General features: G+C 39.9%; 1 protein-coding gene across 1 annotated transcript in view; it reads right to left on the bottom strand.

Annotated features, from left to right (window-relative positions):
* MORC1 (MORC family CW-type zinc finger 1) overlaps positions 1-14,894 on the bottom strand; it is a 160,613-nt gene that overhangs the window by 10,131 nt on the left and 135,588 nt on the right. Inside the window, exons 21-23 of the mRNA XM_077771811.1 lie at positions 12,179-12,248; positions 10,096-10,162; positions 6,696-6,842 (exon numbers count right to left, since the gene is read on the bottom strand). Coding sequence (XP_077627937.1) covers positions 6,696-6,842; positions 10,096-10,162; positions 12,179-12,248 — 284 coding nt within the window. The remainder of the gene's footprint in view (positions 1-6,695; positions 6,843-10,095; positions 10,163-12,178; positions 12,249-14,894) is intronic.

Below are 14,894 nucleotides of genomic sequence, written 5' to 3'. Positions count from 1 at the left end.
AAATTATCCAAGGGATTTACAAAACTTTTCCATCGTAGTATGGCACACAAAAGACAAAATAGCTCTTTCCTATATGATTTACATTCATAATAGTGTTTTAAGTGTATTATCTGTTTTAATACTCATTTATAGTTTTAAGGAGATTCAATCCCAAACATTAAAAATCCTCAGCACAACACGTCAAATATAACACAAACACACACTCCCCTCAGAATGATTTGCCTGGCTAGAATGATTTGAGTGGCTTCCAGGTATGTGGGATGAGCAGAAATCAGATGGCATGGAAAGAAAAGCTGTAACTGGAGTCCCAAGGAAGATGGACCTGTTATCACTTTTATGGCCAGTCTGGTGGGGCAGAAGGGGTGAGGTCTTTTACACAAACCACTCCTCTCTCTCCCTAAAGCCAGCTTCCCCTTCCTGCAACACAGGGTTCAAGCCTCTCCTGAGCAACAGTCCTTCTCATGGACTACGTTTAGATTTAGATTTAGAGCAAATCAGCAAGTTTCTAAGGAGGTACCTCCAGAGAAACAAATATTACGTGGTGGTGGCATCTGGCTGGGACTGAGAAGAGGGTGAAGGGGCAGGTCGGGGAGACCAAAAGTTCTGGATTAGTTCTGAATTATTCTCAACCTGTGGAATTTCTACATCAGAACTTACACCAAACTTCATCTATAGTCTAAATAACTTCTCACAAATACATACTTTATTTCCAAAGCTAGATAGACATTGTTTTAAAACAAAACACAACTTTGTGTGAAAGTTTTACAGCTTTTGCCATGTCATATTTTCTCAATACACTCAAGGTCATTAACTCCACAGATATTAGATATTCCCTGAACCCCACTAAAACTTAGCTTTTCCCCAGTAGCACCTGCCAGAGCCTGGCATTGCACCCCCCATGCTAGGAACCCATACATTCTTATTACGCGAAAGTCAGGCTGGTGGGGGGTGCGGACAGTGAGATATGCTGGGATGTGACAGCGAATACAGCACCATGGGCACTGTGACAGGGGAGCACCATCATGGGGAGCCCTTAAGGAGGAGGAGGAATTAGCTGGCTGTGGGGCAGGAGGGTAGCAGCCTATGAAGGAAATATTCCAGACCAACTGCACTAAATGTTGGGGACAAATATTTTCTGTCAATATTGAGCACCCTGGTCACATTCAATCACTCTTTATAAAGTTCTAGAAAAGTGTTAAGTGCTACTATATGTTTTATAGTTTATATAACTTCATGTAATCTTTACAGAAACTCTTTGGTTGAGGAATTATTCTTACCTTGAGCCTCTTTGGTTTTCTGACTATTAAGGACCCACCCCTACCACAGCCCCTAGCAGGTGCCCTGCACTTCCCTTCGTGTCTCACCTTCCAGAACTTTCTGCCTTCTATTCTCTCCTCCACAGAGCTGCTGATAATTAGCTTTTCCCTCTGGGATTCTGTCCCACAAGACTGACGAGACAGAGGACAAAATATATAGGTCCTGCAACATCCAAGCACAAATTTTCCTTTTTCTGAAAGGTAAATTCAGAAAAAGCTGTCATATGCTGTTAGAAAACCGTAAGATACCAAAAATCACAGGAGGGTCTGAATGTAGTTACAAATTCTTAAAAAATTCCTTCATTTGTTGTCCTGAGTCCCTTTCTTCAGTGATTTTCCTTGGTATCTTCTTTTGTATCTTATCAAACCTTTCTCCACTCACAAACTTCACTTTCCTTTAGGACAGTCATAGTGATTCTCTAATCCATGAAAGGTCCTTCAAGAACATATGCCAGGAGATGCTGAGCACAAAACCCTAGGGATAAATTGGTATCTGTTCACTCATATCCATTAAATCAGGTGGATACTGCGCATTCTGGAAGACTCAGGGATCAAGTGTTGCCTTTTCAACAGGACTCCTGTCCCACCAGAAACTACCCTGCTTCCCTTGGAGCATTTACTCACAATTCTACCTCCAGGCTTGACAATAAAATCAGGAGAATGTCTTTGTTGAACACTGCCTCTCTTCTCAATTTTTAAAGATTTTTTAAATGTTTATTTATTTTTGAGAGAGAGCGAACGGGGGAGGAACAGAGAGAGAGGGAGGCAGAATCTGAAGCAGGCTCCAGGCTCCAAGCTGCCAGCACAGAGCCTGATTTGGGGCTCGAACCCATGGACCAGACCTTGAGATCATGACCTGAGCTGAAGTCAGACACCCAACCAACTGAGCCACCCAGGTGCCCCTCTCTTCTCAAGAATTTAAGAAGCAAATATCCTAAAGATCTTCTAGAACCATTACTTGCATCCAGGACCATAGGAGGTCCTTGGCTATGATGCCCGTCTCACTGAATTCCTATAAAACCCGTATCTATGCCTGCAAGTTTGAACTGGAATTTTTTAAAGAGTTCAACTAGATGAGCTACAACACTGAGTCCGCACCGCTTCCATCCGTGATGGCCAAGCTTGGTAAAGCTGAAGCTAAGGGCCATTTCCTTTTCATTCCACAGTCATAGTCCCTTCTCAACAGAGTAGTTTTTTCTTAAGAAAAGTCTCCTACTTGCATTAATATAGCTCCATTCTCTCTAGACATGAGCAGGGAAACACAGAAGCACCTGCTCATCCAGGTGCTCTTTTTTAAAAAAGTAACCTCGTTCATAGAAAAAGAACAAGCCTCTTGCTTGGGGTAGTTTGAAACGCTCTTCTCCAACCCAGTGAAAAAGAAAGATGAATACAAATGGCACAGTTTCGCTTTCTAAAACCAGGAATTAGATCATGGTTTCCAATGGACCCCAACTGCCAGTGTATTTAATTTTGTGGGCTTTCTTTTGCTTCAGTAACTGGCAGCAACCTGTAACAAGTGACATACTTTTTTTTTTAAAGTTTATTTGTTTTGAGAGAGTGTGTGCATGATTGCAAGTAGGGGGAGGGGCAGAGAGGGGAAGAAAGAGAATCCCAAGCAGGCTCCACTCTGATCTCAGATCTCACGAATTGTGAGATCATGACCTGAGCCGAAATCAAGAGTTGGATGCTTAACCAACTGAGCTACCCAGGCATCCCATGACTTCCTTTTTAAAATTTAATTTTTGATATTTTTAAAATGTAAGCTTACATAGGCTTTTGTGGAGTCAAAATGAACGAAGTCTGCCTTATTATTAAGTTACCATATACAACAATAAACTGAAACAAGGTGTTATAGGGTTAGCAGTTAAAAGGAAGGACTATGAGACCAGACTGCCAGGATTCAAATTCCTGCTCTACCATTCAAGAGTTATGTAATGCTAGGCAAAGTAGTCAACGTTTATAAGCCTCGGTGTTCTCATCCATAAAATAGGAATAATGAAAGTCTCTGTTTACAGGGCTATTGAAAGGCTTAAGAGAGTTAACATATGCAAAGCTTTTAGGACAGTGCCCAGAACACAGGAAGTGCATAATACATAGGTATTATCATCATCATCATCATCATCATTATTGAGAGTGACTTGAGATTTGATATGTCTCCAATATTTAGGATCATCTGATACAATTTAACAGTATGGATCTTATCCACCTCTGACTTAACACAACTCAGTCATACCCCATAATCTGAAAATATTTTAATATCCAACAATGCTATTCACTGCATTTTACATTAGTCCCTTTCAATTTCATTAAAAGTATTCTTTGAGTATCTACTAATATATCTCAGACACAATGTGGAAAATCCAATCTATTTTCAAAGATGTTACTCTATGTGGGGATTAAATAAATTAATACACATAAAAAAGTAATATAAGACAGGAAAGCACTAAGCTGAGTATAATCAAGTAATGAAAATGAATAATGAAAACTACTATTTTTATTAATTTATTCCATTAACATGAAATAAACAGAAGTGGCGAGACTCCACTTTGGCAGTATGGAAAGGGATAAGGATGGAGTCATGTCCAAAGTGAACCAAGTGGAGGGAAAGGATTTTAATGACTATCTTTACAATGTGACAAGTAAGGCAAATCTGGTGAACAATCCTGAGTATAAAATACATGGTACCCTCCACCTTCTACAGAGCCAGCCATAATCTTCACGCCTTGAGAAATTTGAAGTCTAGTTAACACAAGGAACAACACGTGTACCAGATACAGAAAGAAGAGCACAGTACAGGGGGAAAAAACATAACAAAGAAGACAAGAACTCTGTTTTCACCAGTGAAATGTTAGAAAACACACTACACGCTGCTGAAGGCGAAAAAGAGAAGATTGATAAATGAGGAGCTCATTTTGTTCCAGTTAAGCTTTATGCTCTGTACAATTCTTTTTCCACTTAATATTTCTGTAAAACAATCACCACAAAAAAGATTCAAGCTGGCCCAGAAAAGAGCTGATTTATTACTATGTTTGGCTTTCAGAGTCTTTAGTTGGTAATAGTATGATGATTTCAAGCACCAAGGATGCTATGTGTTCATCAGGAAGATGATTTCTGGGAAATTTTAATTTTCTAGTGATGCCTAATTATGGAAGTGAATGTACTTTAAAGTCTCAGTACCCTCAATCACATTATCTCCTTTTAGACCACGTGTAAAAATTAATAGTAATGATACACTTAAATGCATAACAAAAATTAGCCAAGGATAAAATGAGGAAAATGATGATACACAGCGGGGTATCCAAACCCTAGTGCAACACAACCAGGCAGCTCTCCAGGTCTCAGTGTGGGGGGGAGTAGCAAAGAATGTGTGTATGTGTGTAAATGTGTGTGCATACATGCACACAGGCATTTTGTAACACACATACATGTTTCTGTATGTATATGTAGGTAAGTACATATATATGTATGTGTATATATATGTGTGTATATGTGTGAATACAGGGGTTGAGAACATAAGACTCCAAATCAAGGAGCCTAGGCTAAAACTCAGCCCTGTCCTAGTAACTATGTAACTGCAACTTTGAGTGTGTTAATTTCTCTAAGCTTCAGTTTCTTCATACATTTGTTAAAAAGTTAAAAATAATATCAACCTCCTAAGTTTGTGGGAGTAAGGAGCTAACATATACAAGACACTTGAGTGAATGCCTAAAATATACTAACAGCTCAAAAACAATAGCTATTATTATCAAGAAGGCCTGGATCACTTGAAGCAATGTCCTAATCACTAGTAATATGCAAACATTTCTTTGCCATATACAGGTACACTCATATATATAATTTATTGCAGACTATGTGTCCTAATGCTCAGAACCAGTAAGGAAGATAAACCAAGATTCAAATTTATGACTACCTAACTTCAAAATAGTGGGTCTTACATATTACTTCTGGACAAATACTGATAAAACTGTTCAGAGAATCCCATTCTTTAGGGACTATTCTGTAGACCATGGCAGTATGAGACAGACATCCATCCAGATCATTGGATAAGCGGCCTTTTTCAACTCATAATATCTGTACAACACTGAGGTCTGGCCTGTTTCTGCCCCTTTCCCAGGCTAGAGGAAGCTTGCCAACTCAGATTTAGTGGTCAAAACTTAAGTATTCAGAAATGTAGCACTCTGACTTCATTTCTTGGTCAACAACTTCTCTCTGGATCCCTAGTATCATTAGTGAAGATGTGCCCCAATGCAAAGTCCAAGCAGATCCACCTACATATAACCAAGAGTGCTTCATCCTTTCTCCTGGGACAGGACAGATGCTAGTAATGCGTTCCTAAGGGACAAATGGGCCTTCATGCTCATGTATGCAGAGCCCCACAGCCCTGGATGTTCCCATAGGAATTTTCATAAAGCCCAGGACAACGGCAGAACTGAGTTCAAGTACTGCAGTGGTTTGCAGTATATCTTCACACACAAGACCATAGCCTGAGCCTGAGACGAAAGGTTTAGCTCCCTATATATATATGCCTCACCTCTACATTTCTCTTCGCCAACTCTCCTCTTCAGGAAGCTTTTACAGTCACTCACTGATCTGGGAGTCCAAGTATCTGTCCTAATGGAAAATACTAATCCAGCTAGATCCTCCGGCATGTTCTCCTTGGCTGAAAGCCTCTTACTGTATAACAGAGGCCACTCACAGTCTGTGACCCCCAACCAAACCAACTGGCCCCATTAATTTAGTGGTGTCACTGCTCTTGCCCCTCCCTCTCCCTATGTCACCTATTTCAGAGCACTCTTCTGTAGACAAACTTCTTTGGTCCCCTTTTATCCTTGGTCCTTATTTGGAAAAATCTTGAATTCTGGACTTTATCCCCTCTCTGCCTCCATTCTTTGGGAACTGAGATCCAGACATTTAAATTCCTCATCTGCCCTGCCCACAAATGTTAACATTCTACACTGAACCAAAACGTAAAACTCAACTTCCCTTGGTAAGTTTAGTATCTAAAGCTACAATAGGAGAATTTGTAGAAAGCCATACAAATGTCATGAGGGACTTGGTCAGGCAAAAACCAAATAACTAAAAAGTAAAAGAAAGGGAAAGGGAGGGAGGAAGGAAGAAATTCATAACATCCAGGACGGAACATCCACCATACTGCCAGACCACATAACAATGGACAGTTAGCGACTACAGTTCTATTCCAAGAGACATTTAATCGACAGGGCATCTGTATCAGTGTAGTTAGGGGACAAGTCATAAAGTCATTCTATTGAATCTTCTTAATAACTTTATGGCTGAGTAGGGGAAAAAAAAAGATCAGGAGCTGTCACTGCTTAGAAAGTTCAACAAAGCATATGGAAATATGTTAGCATATATCTTTACCTTAAAATAGACGTCAGTTTTCTTACTGTTTCCGTGATATACATGCTCTGAGAAAACTTTGTCAGTGAAGAAGTAACTTCACAAGCACCACACACAGAAAAGCTGTCACTGTATCCGGAAGTTGGAGTTAAATCTTCCATTAGCGCGCTGTGCGAAAACAAGCTGAGGCTTATAATTTCAAAGTGGGGATCACATCAGATACTCATAAATTCAGAAACATTAATATGTGACAAATGAAATGTTAATACACAACAAATGAGAGCAAGGCCATAAATGTCATGCTAAAAACTATCATTTATGTAGTTATATAAAATCAATTCTCAATTAGAAAATTACTACTTATTCCTGACAAATCTTGTTTCAAGGTTTTGGGGGAGCCACAATTAAACAGAATTGACACTAATGTATTCTTAGCAACAGTAGTTACATACCATTTGTCTCACTGGCTGAACAGGGCTTTTAAACTAACGTTCTATTTTAGCCTGGGGGAAAGTACATACAGAAATAAAACAAAAAGGGGCAAAGTCAGTTGAAAGAACAATTTAGTCAAGATCTGGAGTTAGAGGAGTGTTCCAGGTGATGTGTGATGTTCCCTGGTAGAAATGAGGTAGGATGGCTGGAAGCGTTAAGGGCCAGGGCTGCAGGGGGTGGAGTGCACGGAAAGAAGAAGAAAGAGGAAGAGGTGTGAGCTGGAGTCATGTCCGTGGGGTGGGAACTGGAGTTTATTCTAAGCAAAGCAGGCACTACCACTGGAGAGTTTCTTGTGAGGCCCAAAGCTTTCAGTACTGTGGGAACAAAAAGTGTTCAAGAGGGCTGAGGGCACATGCAATTTGGAAGACAAAGCTGCATAGGCAGGCAGGGGTCCAATCACATAGGGTTTTGCTTGTCAAGTAAGGAGGAGATTTTTGTAAACCTTCAGTGCTAAAGTTGACACCACAGCTCTAGAAAGTTTTATATGTTTATACTGTATGGACTATTTAAAAATTGGATAACAGTTTAATCAAATGGAATGCATTTCGACAGTCAACAGACTTTTGGTATTAATTCATTAACTTCAGCTGATATTTTACTTAAGATTAAGAACAATATAACAATGCTTGTCTGTTAAAGAATACTTGCACAATATTGGAGGCCCATTAACTATAGCTTCCTTTATGCTGAAATTTTATTAAAGTAGTCTTTTTTTAAAAAAAATTTTAAATGTTTATTTTTGAGAGACAGAGCATGAGCAGGGGAGGAGCAGAGAGAGAGGGAGACACAGAATCTGAAGCAGGCTCCAGGCTCTGACACAGGGCTCAAACTCATGAACAGTGAGATCAGGGCCTGAGCTGAAGTCAGAAGCTTAACTGAGGCACCCAGGCACCTCTAAGTAGTCTGTGTGCCTACCTCACAGAACTGCACTGAGGGTTACCCAAAAATTTAACTCAATGCCGGGTCACCTGGATGGCTCAGTTGCTTACGCGTCCAACTTCAGCTCAGGTCACTTCAGCTCAGGTCACGATCTCACAGCTAGTGAATTCGAGCCCCACACTTGGCTCTGCACTAATGCTGCAAAGACTGCTTGGGATTCTCTCTCTCTCTCTCTCTCTGTCTCTTTCTCTTCTCCTCCCCCACTTGCGCTATCTCTCTCAAAATAAATAAACTTAAAAAAAAAAAAAGATTGTTTTAATTAGACCATAGTTCTAACATTCATGTTGTAGATACAATTCAAAGATGATAAAAAACAAAACACACCTCATACAAACCTAAAAGTAACATATCACACACACACACACACACACACACACACACACACACACACACACACTGTGTTTTAGTTTTTTGGATAGATTTTATAATTTAACTCAAATTTTAAGAAATAACTCTAGGTTAAACCACTATCCATAAAGTGACCTAGCAATAGCATGGAGGAAAAGCTGTACCATTTATTCAGTCCACAAATATATCATCTTTGAGTCAGTTGCTAATCTGGACACTAATGACACAGGGTTGAGCAAGACAGCCCTGCTCTTGCAGACTGAGTTAGCTCCTAGTGAAAAATATACAAAATTAAGCAACGTAGAATGCAAAATATTAAAATAAATAGATGATCCAATAAGATACTTTAAAATAGTAATAAGTGCTCTGAAAAAACCCAAGCAGGATGCTAAGATCTGATAGGGCGCCTTGTCAGGCGTGGGATGAGCTATTTTAGATGGAATGTGGAGATGCTTAGATGGAGACTCAGATGCTTGGAGTTATGAAGAAGAAAATATATGACCCCTGGCCTGATGGGAAGACAGATATTCAGACAGACAATTCCACTTGTCTTGACAATGGTGTTGTTCACCACTGTGGGTCCAAATACAGCAGATATTCAACAGGTAATCACTGAAGTTGAACGGATTCTGACAATCTGATCACTGCAACAGTGGCTCGCTGAAACCCTGAGTAAGCCCGCAAGAGTTGGGGGCCCCAGAGGTGAGACAGAACTTGAAGGAAAGAGTAATAAACCAGTGTACAGCTTGCAGCAGGCTAAGGAAACAACAGGCACAAAGAGATGGAAGTGTGATAAAAGAGAACTAAAAGCAATTCAGAAACTCTGGGAAGCAGAGTGAGGGCTCCACGGAGGGGCAGGACTGAAGGGGACTTGTGCTGTGCTAAGGAGTTTGTCACTTAGCTTGCAAGTGATGGGGCTGTGATAGGCTTTTGAGTAGAACAGAAAAGTGAGGGGAACTGAGTATTCGAGGGACACCTCCTGTCAGCAAGTGCAGAAATTAAAACTCCTCTCTACTTTTTTCTGGCACTTAATTCAATGTGCTCCTATGCAGAAAGAGCCCAGGATTTGGATTCAAAGACACTGGGTCTAAATGCCTGAAGAGCACCTGTGACAAGTTCATCGAAGTGAGGGTAAGAGTTTGCTTCCTTGAAAACCTTCTTTTTATTTTATTGGGCATCCAAAATATTCAGCTGATTTTATCTTAAAAGTGACAAAAGTCTCATGTAAGAAAATCCTAGCATGCAACGATTATAATTATATACACATATAACAATAAAATAATGAGCCACACACACACACAAACAAGTTCATGATTTCATATTCACACCTTATACATATGTGGCATTTTCAGCTCTTTGGCTACATTACAGCAATTAGCTGCCTGCTGTGAGTAGGAAGTTAAGCCTGTTCCATTTCATTATCCCCAAATCCTCATAAAAGAAAATGAAAAGGTTTGGGGAAAAGGTAAGAAACCCAGCCGTACTCTAGTCTTTCTTGTCTCCTTTGTAAAATGTGGTTCCATTCTTAATTGCCTTTGCTTGTTGCTATTATTTTCTTTCTTCTTGTATTTAAACCTTGATAATTACTTTGCAACAGTATAATTGCACTCACTTGGAATTTGTATAATTGCAGTACACTCACCTTTCCCGATTAGGTAATGAAGAGTTTCTCTTTATTTCTGGAGTATCACTACACAGCTCCTGTTTTTCTTCAAAAGACAGACAAAATGAAGACAATCGCATTTTGATGATCACACAATAAAATGAACTGAAAGAAGTCTTGGCGGTGTATGAATTACTTGCGGATACTCTGGCTTTGCATGTCAACCATCCTCGTAAAACTGCAGTGTGTTCTTAAAGCAACTTATAAAGACCTCTCGATAAAGTATATGTAGTGTGTGTACTAATCCAAGAACCTTTGTAACTTGTTTTTTGCAAGTTCTTTTTCATGATGCTTATTATCTGCTATTGGTGTGCATAGGGGGGACTGTCAGGATTCTCTTCTCTCACCAGCCTCTGCCCAAACCACCTCTTGTCTTCCGACTAGGATCCCATTCTATTCCATTTTAGGTTCAGGTTCAAAAACATCCTAACAGATCCTAACCAGAAATGTGTCCCTAGTAGAGGGTGGAAGTTTAAAGCACGAAGAGACCTGGAGTCATCTCGTCCATCTTCTCACTGAGAGAACCTCAGAATTGTAGGTTCAGCGAGGGTAGTGATTCATCTACAGTCCACAGAGGGGCAGAAACACTTCAACCCCCTTAGATTGGTTTTAAGATGGAGACAACATAAGCAATAAGTCAACATATCCTTCTTCCACCTGTCTCTAGAATTCATTGTGATAACTGTCCAAATATTGCACCAAATATCTAGCAACAAAGAAAGTTCTAGATGGTAGGTGAATGGCTGAGGGTCTGCACAACTCCCTTAAATAAAAGAGGTTTCCTAAGCACATTGCAGGAATCAGTGATTTTAGTCACCGGCTTGCATAATAAAAAGTGAAAATTTTTTTAGCCCAACAGTCAGCTAATCTATAATTGCAGTCATTTGAAAATACTTCACAATTTGTTCTTTCCAAACCCAGGATGAACATTTGAAATTAAGTATTAATTTTAGGATCAAAATTGTATTAACAATTTTTCCATTACAATTTGGAAATCCAACAGGCACATACTTGAAATCATGTGAATAGTTTGAAATTTCTATAAAACACTGGTTTTAAAATCAAGAGGACCTTACAAAAGAAATCCTGATTATGGGATTGCAAATTATGCTAATTAAGATGAAAAAGAAAAAAAAGGTGTGATTTCTTAGGGACTTCACTAATGGGTTCAAATATAAAGATGTGAATGAATGACTGATTAGGTTACCTAAGCAACAAAGTATGAAGGAAAGGAGGGCTTACACCAAAAGTAAACAAAATGACGGCAAGGACTGATACAGCAAGGGTCGGGAACAGTAGCCAAAATGAGCTGAGATTTACTAAAGAGACTAAGAAAGGCTTTAAAACTGATTTCATAATAAGAAGATGACAATGAAAATGACAGACTTGCGGCTTAGTCCCAAATGGTATGATATTAATATAAAACACAGAACGGTGCAATAAAAATATACAACACATAATAAAAGGGTTAGCCACAGTAGTAAACGGGCACTAAGAAAACAAAACTTTCTGAGTCCGTTGTGCTTCCAGCTTCTCCATCCAGGGACATTGTCTTTTGGATTGAATATTGTAAGAAGGCAATTCTAAGCTTTAAAAAAAGTTCAGGTCTCTCACCTGAGACCAAGGACATCCCAGGGGCCTAAAGGAACAAATGAATATGTTTGTTGAACTAGTCTTAGCAATCTGATTACTGAAGATGGAGGAATGTCATTGTAATTTTCAAAATACAGTCTGAAAATTAAAGAGCTTATACTAACTCTTTGCAAATTTCTAAACAGAGTTCAATGCAGAGGGTGACATGAATCTACTGCGGGGGACGTCAGGCCGCGTGGTGGGGCTAGGGGCACCTTCCTTAGGACCGAGATATCTCTTGGCCCTTCCCATCAGCTCACTCTCTACCCACCCATCTTCCCACTTCGGGAACAACAAATTGTTACTTTTTAAAATCCAAGCTGTTGCCAAACTTCTGATCTATATCCCACATCAGACATGCCATATAAGTCATATTAAAAACAACTCAAATGTTACAGCTATTGGATGTAAACTGAATTCTTTCTTTTACCTTCACTCGTAAGAGAAACTTCCTGTTTTTCTCGTTTCAATGAAACACCAGTGCCACTTTTATCTAAAACCTGAAAAACAAGCTGTTTACTTAAAGCTGCACAAAAATATAGGATATATTACAGGAAGCAAAATGACCTTGAGTTCCAGTGCCCACATCAGAGAGAGGCCAGGAGTACAGTTTACATGCTAGTTATGAAGTAGGACAATCGTGTGCGCCGTAGAAAACTATATTGGTGTGCATCTCAAGAATGGTTACATCAAAACTGTCATATACACTTCTACCTTTTCTATATAGGGGTTTTGATACTTCTATAACTATCTGCAAAAATATTTTTAAAAATCCGTATCTTACACAAATGTAACAATGACTCCAACAAACAAACCGAGTATTTGATTCACCAAGAGCAACGACAGAGCCTCTGCTGTTTGAAGGAGGCTCATCACATTCATGGGCCACACAGATGAGACGCAGAGCACGAGCTCAGTGTCATGCAATGAAATGTACGTCGGTAGAATCAGTGCAACAAAAACCTTGGGGATGCTGGGGCCTGGGGCCTGAGACCCCAAAGTATGATGGGGAAGAAGACAGGGATAGGGACCACACTTGGATGTTGAGAAAAGGGCCACCTGTCTTTTGACATAATTCCTGGAAATCTGCGTAAGAGGGGTTATAGAGCCTTAATGTGTTGAAGCCAGGAGAGATGGTGGCACCTGAGAGTGAGGTGTGTGTGTGTGTGTGTGTGTGTGTGTGTGTGTGTGTCTGTGTGTGTGTGTGTGTGTGTGTGTGTGTGTGTGTGGTGTCTGCGCTGGGGGGATGAGGGAGTTGTGAGAACTGAGAGGAAGACTGTGCCATCCAGAAGCTGTGTCCACCATTGCTTCGGGAATCCCAAAGACCCATATTTCAAGGTTCACACAAAACAAACTTGTATTTTGGAAATGTACTTCTTTAGATCAGAAAGAGAGGGAGTTAGTTTATGCCCCTTCAGGAAAACGGAGCCGGAATGTTCCCTTCGTGTATCTGGCAAATCTGTGAGAAGTTGGGGAAACAGGCAGTAGTAGAGAAAAATGGAAAAGGCAGGGGTAAGGCAAAAGCTCCTTGATCTGAAGACCTTTGAACAGGCGCTGAGACACAACTGTGTCCCCACATCCACGACCTGGTAGAAGGCACGGAGCTGTTGGCTTTCTGGAGCTTGCCCACCACGTCTGTGTCCTGCGCCTTCCAAGCCCCCCTCCACCCCGCTAAACAGACGTGGGAGGGAACGGCTATCACCCTCCCTTTCTCTGCTCCCAGGAAACACAGACATATATTTTACATGGCACTCCGAAAACTGTGCTCTGTCAGGAAGCAGGTTAAATGGGCACACGCGTAGCCTAGCAACAGAAGACCTGTGAGGCTGTCCTTCATGGCTGTTTCTGTTTCACTCAAGTCCATCAAAAGAAAAGCCTTGGTAGGTAAAGGCAAATAAATATAACTGATTCTAAGCTGCTTTTGCCCATTTCAGAATAGTTTTGTACTTGTACTGTAAAAGAAAAATTTGTGCCCCAGAAGTAAATAAAGCACGTGTATTTTTTAAAGTTGATTTTGCAAAATGACCTTAAAATGTGCACCTTATTTATCTCTGATGTATCATAAAACTTAAGGTCTTCTTCTAAGTGCTGATATATATATACGGGAAATCTACATGCTTTTTTAAGTGCCTCTAACTTTGAACTAAACATTTTTGACCAGTTTATAAGCAGCATAACAGCAACCAGAAGATAAGCTGATGAGAGGAACTATGTGATGCCTCTAGTTATAATCACTTTGTTGTAATCCATGATAATCCCGTTCAGAATGTGTTCATTTTCTTTAGCACCTCTTCCTTGTGATAAAAATCAGACAAGACGGAAGTATCCAAGATTAACAAAACTGACAGCACCCCCAGTAAGAAACTTTTGTTGGTGGTGTTATCAGCACAGACTCATGAAATTAATTGCTTTTGCATTTTATTGTTTAGTTCCCTGCTTTGAGCCCTGTCTTGTAGCGGCTGTTTCTGTGAGCATCAGATGTGTCCCTTCCCTCCAAAAATGGTACTCAAACAAAGTTTTCCCATCTGTACTGCTGGAGAGGTTTTCTTCTTTTCTTTTCCCTTCTCGTGTTTTCTTTACTCTTTGGCATAGTGATGCTTAAAAGGTTTTGGATAAACAAGTCACAGCTATAGTATATCCTTTTAAATAACACTGTGTAAATATCTGAGTTCACAGAATGCTCTCTTCTGTTACAATGTACTTGTGGCTTTGAAGGTCTGAATGTTTTCAGGTTGAGACAGTAAGACAGGCAGTTGTCTTTTCAATGACACTACTTGTATATGTTGATACTACTTACAAAGCTCTTTCATATACATCATTTCATTAAAGAAGTGTTCTGCAGTCTCTTAGGCTTAACTGTGTTTCATACTCTGCAGTGTGGGGATATCTCTTTCCTAAGATCGTACCTCAGTCATGAAACCGGTAACACCTCCCGAACAGTAAATGAAATTATAGTCAAGTCTTAACATGGGATTTTAAATCCCTTAATTAAAATTATGTTAACAATGAGCAGAGTGGGATTTGTCATTTCTCCAAAGGATGCAGGGGCTCAGCATAATATCACATGCTCAGTTTTGTGAAGTATCTATTTAAGGGGATAAATCATAAACGAGAGAGAGAGACAGAGTGAGAGAGAGAGAGAGAGA

This window comes from Crocuta crocuta, unplaced genomic scaffold, assembly GCF_008692635.1.
Source record: "Crocuta crocuta isolate KB4526 unplaced genomic scaffold, BGI_CrCroc_1.0 scaffold56, whole genome shotgun sequence".
Taxonomy (NCBI): Eukaryota; Metazoa; Chordata; class Mammalia; order Carnivora; family Hyaenidae; genus Crocuta; species Crocuta crocuta.
Note: the sequence above shows the minus strand (reverse complement) of the source record. Positions and strands in the feature narration are given on the sequence as shown.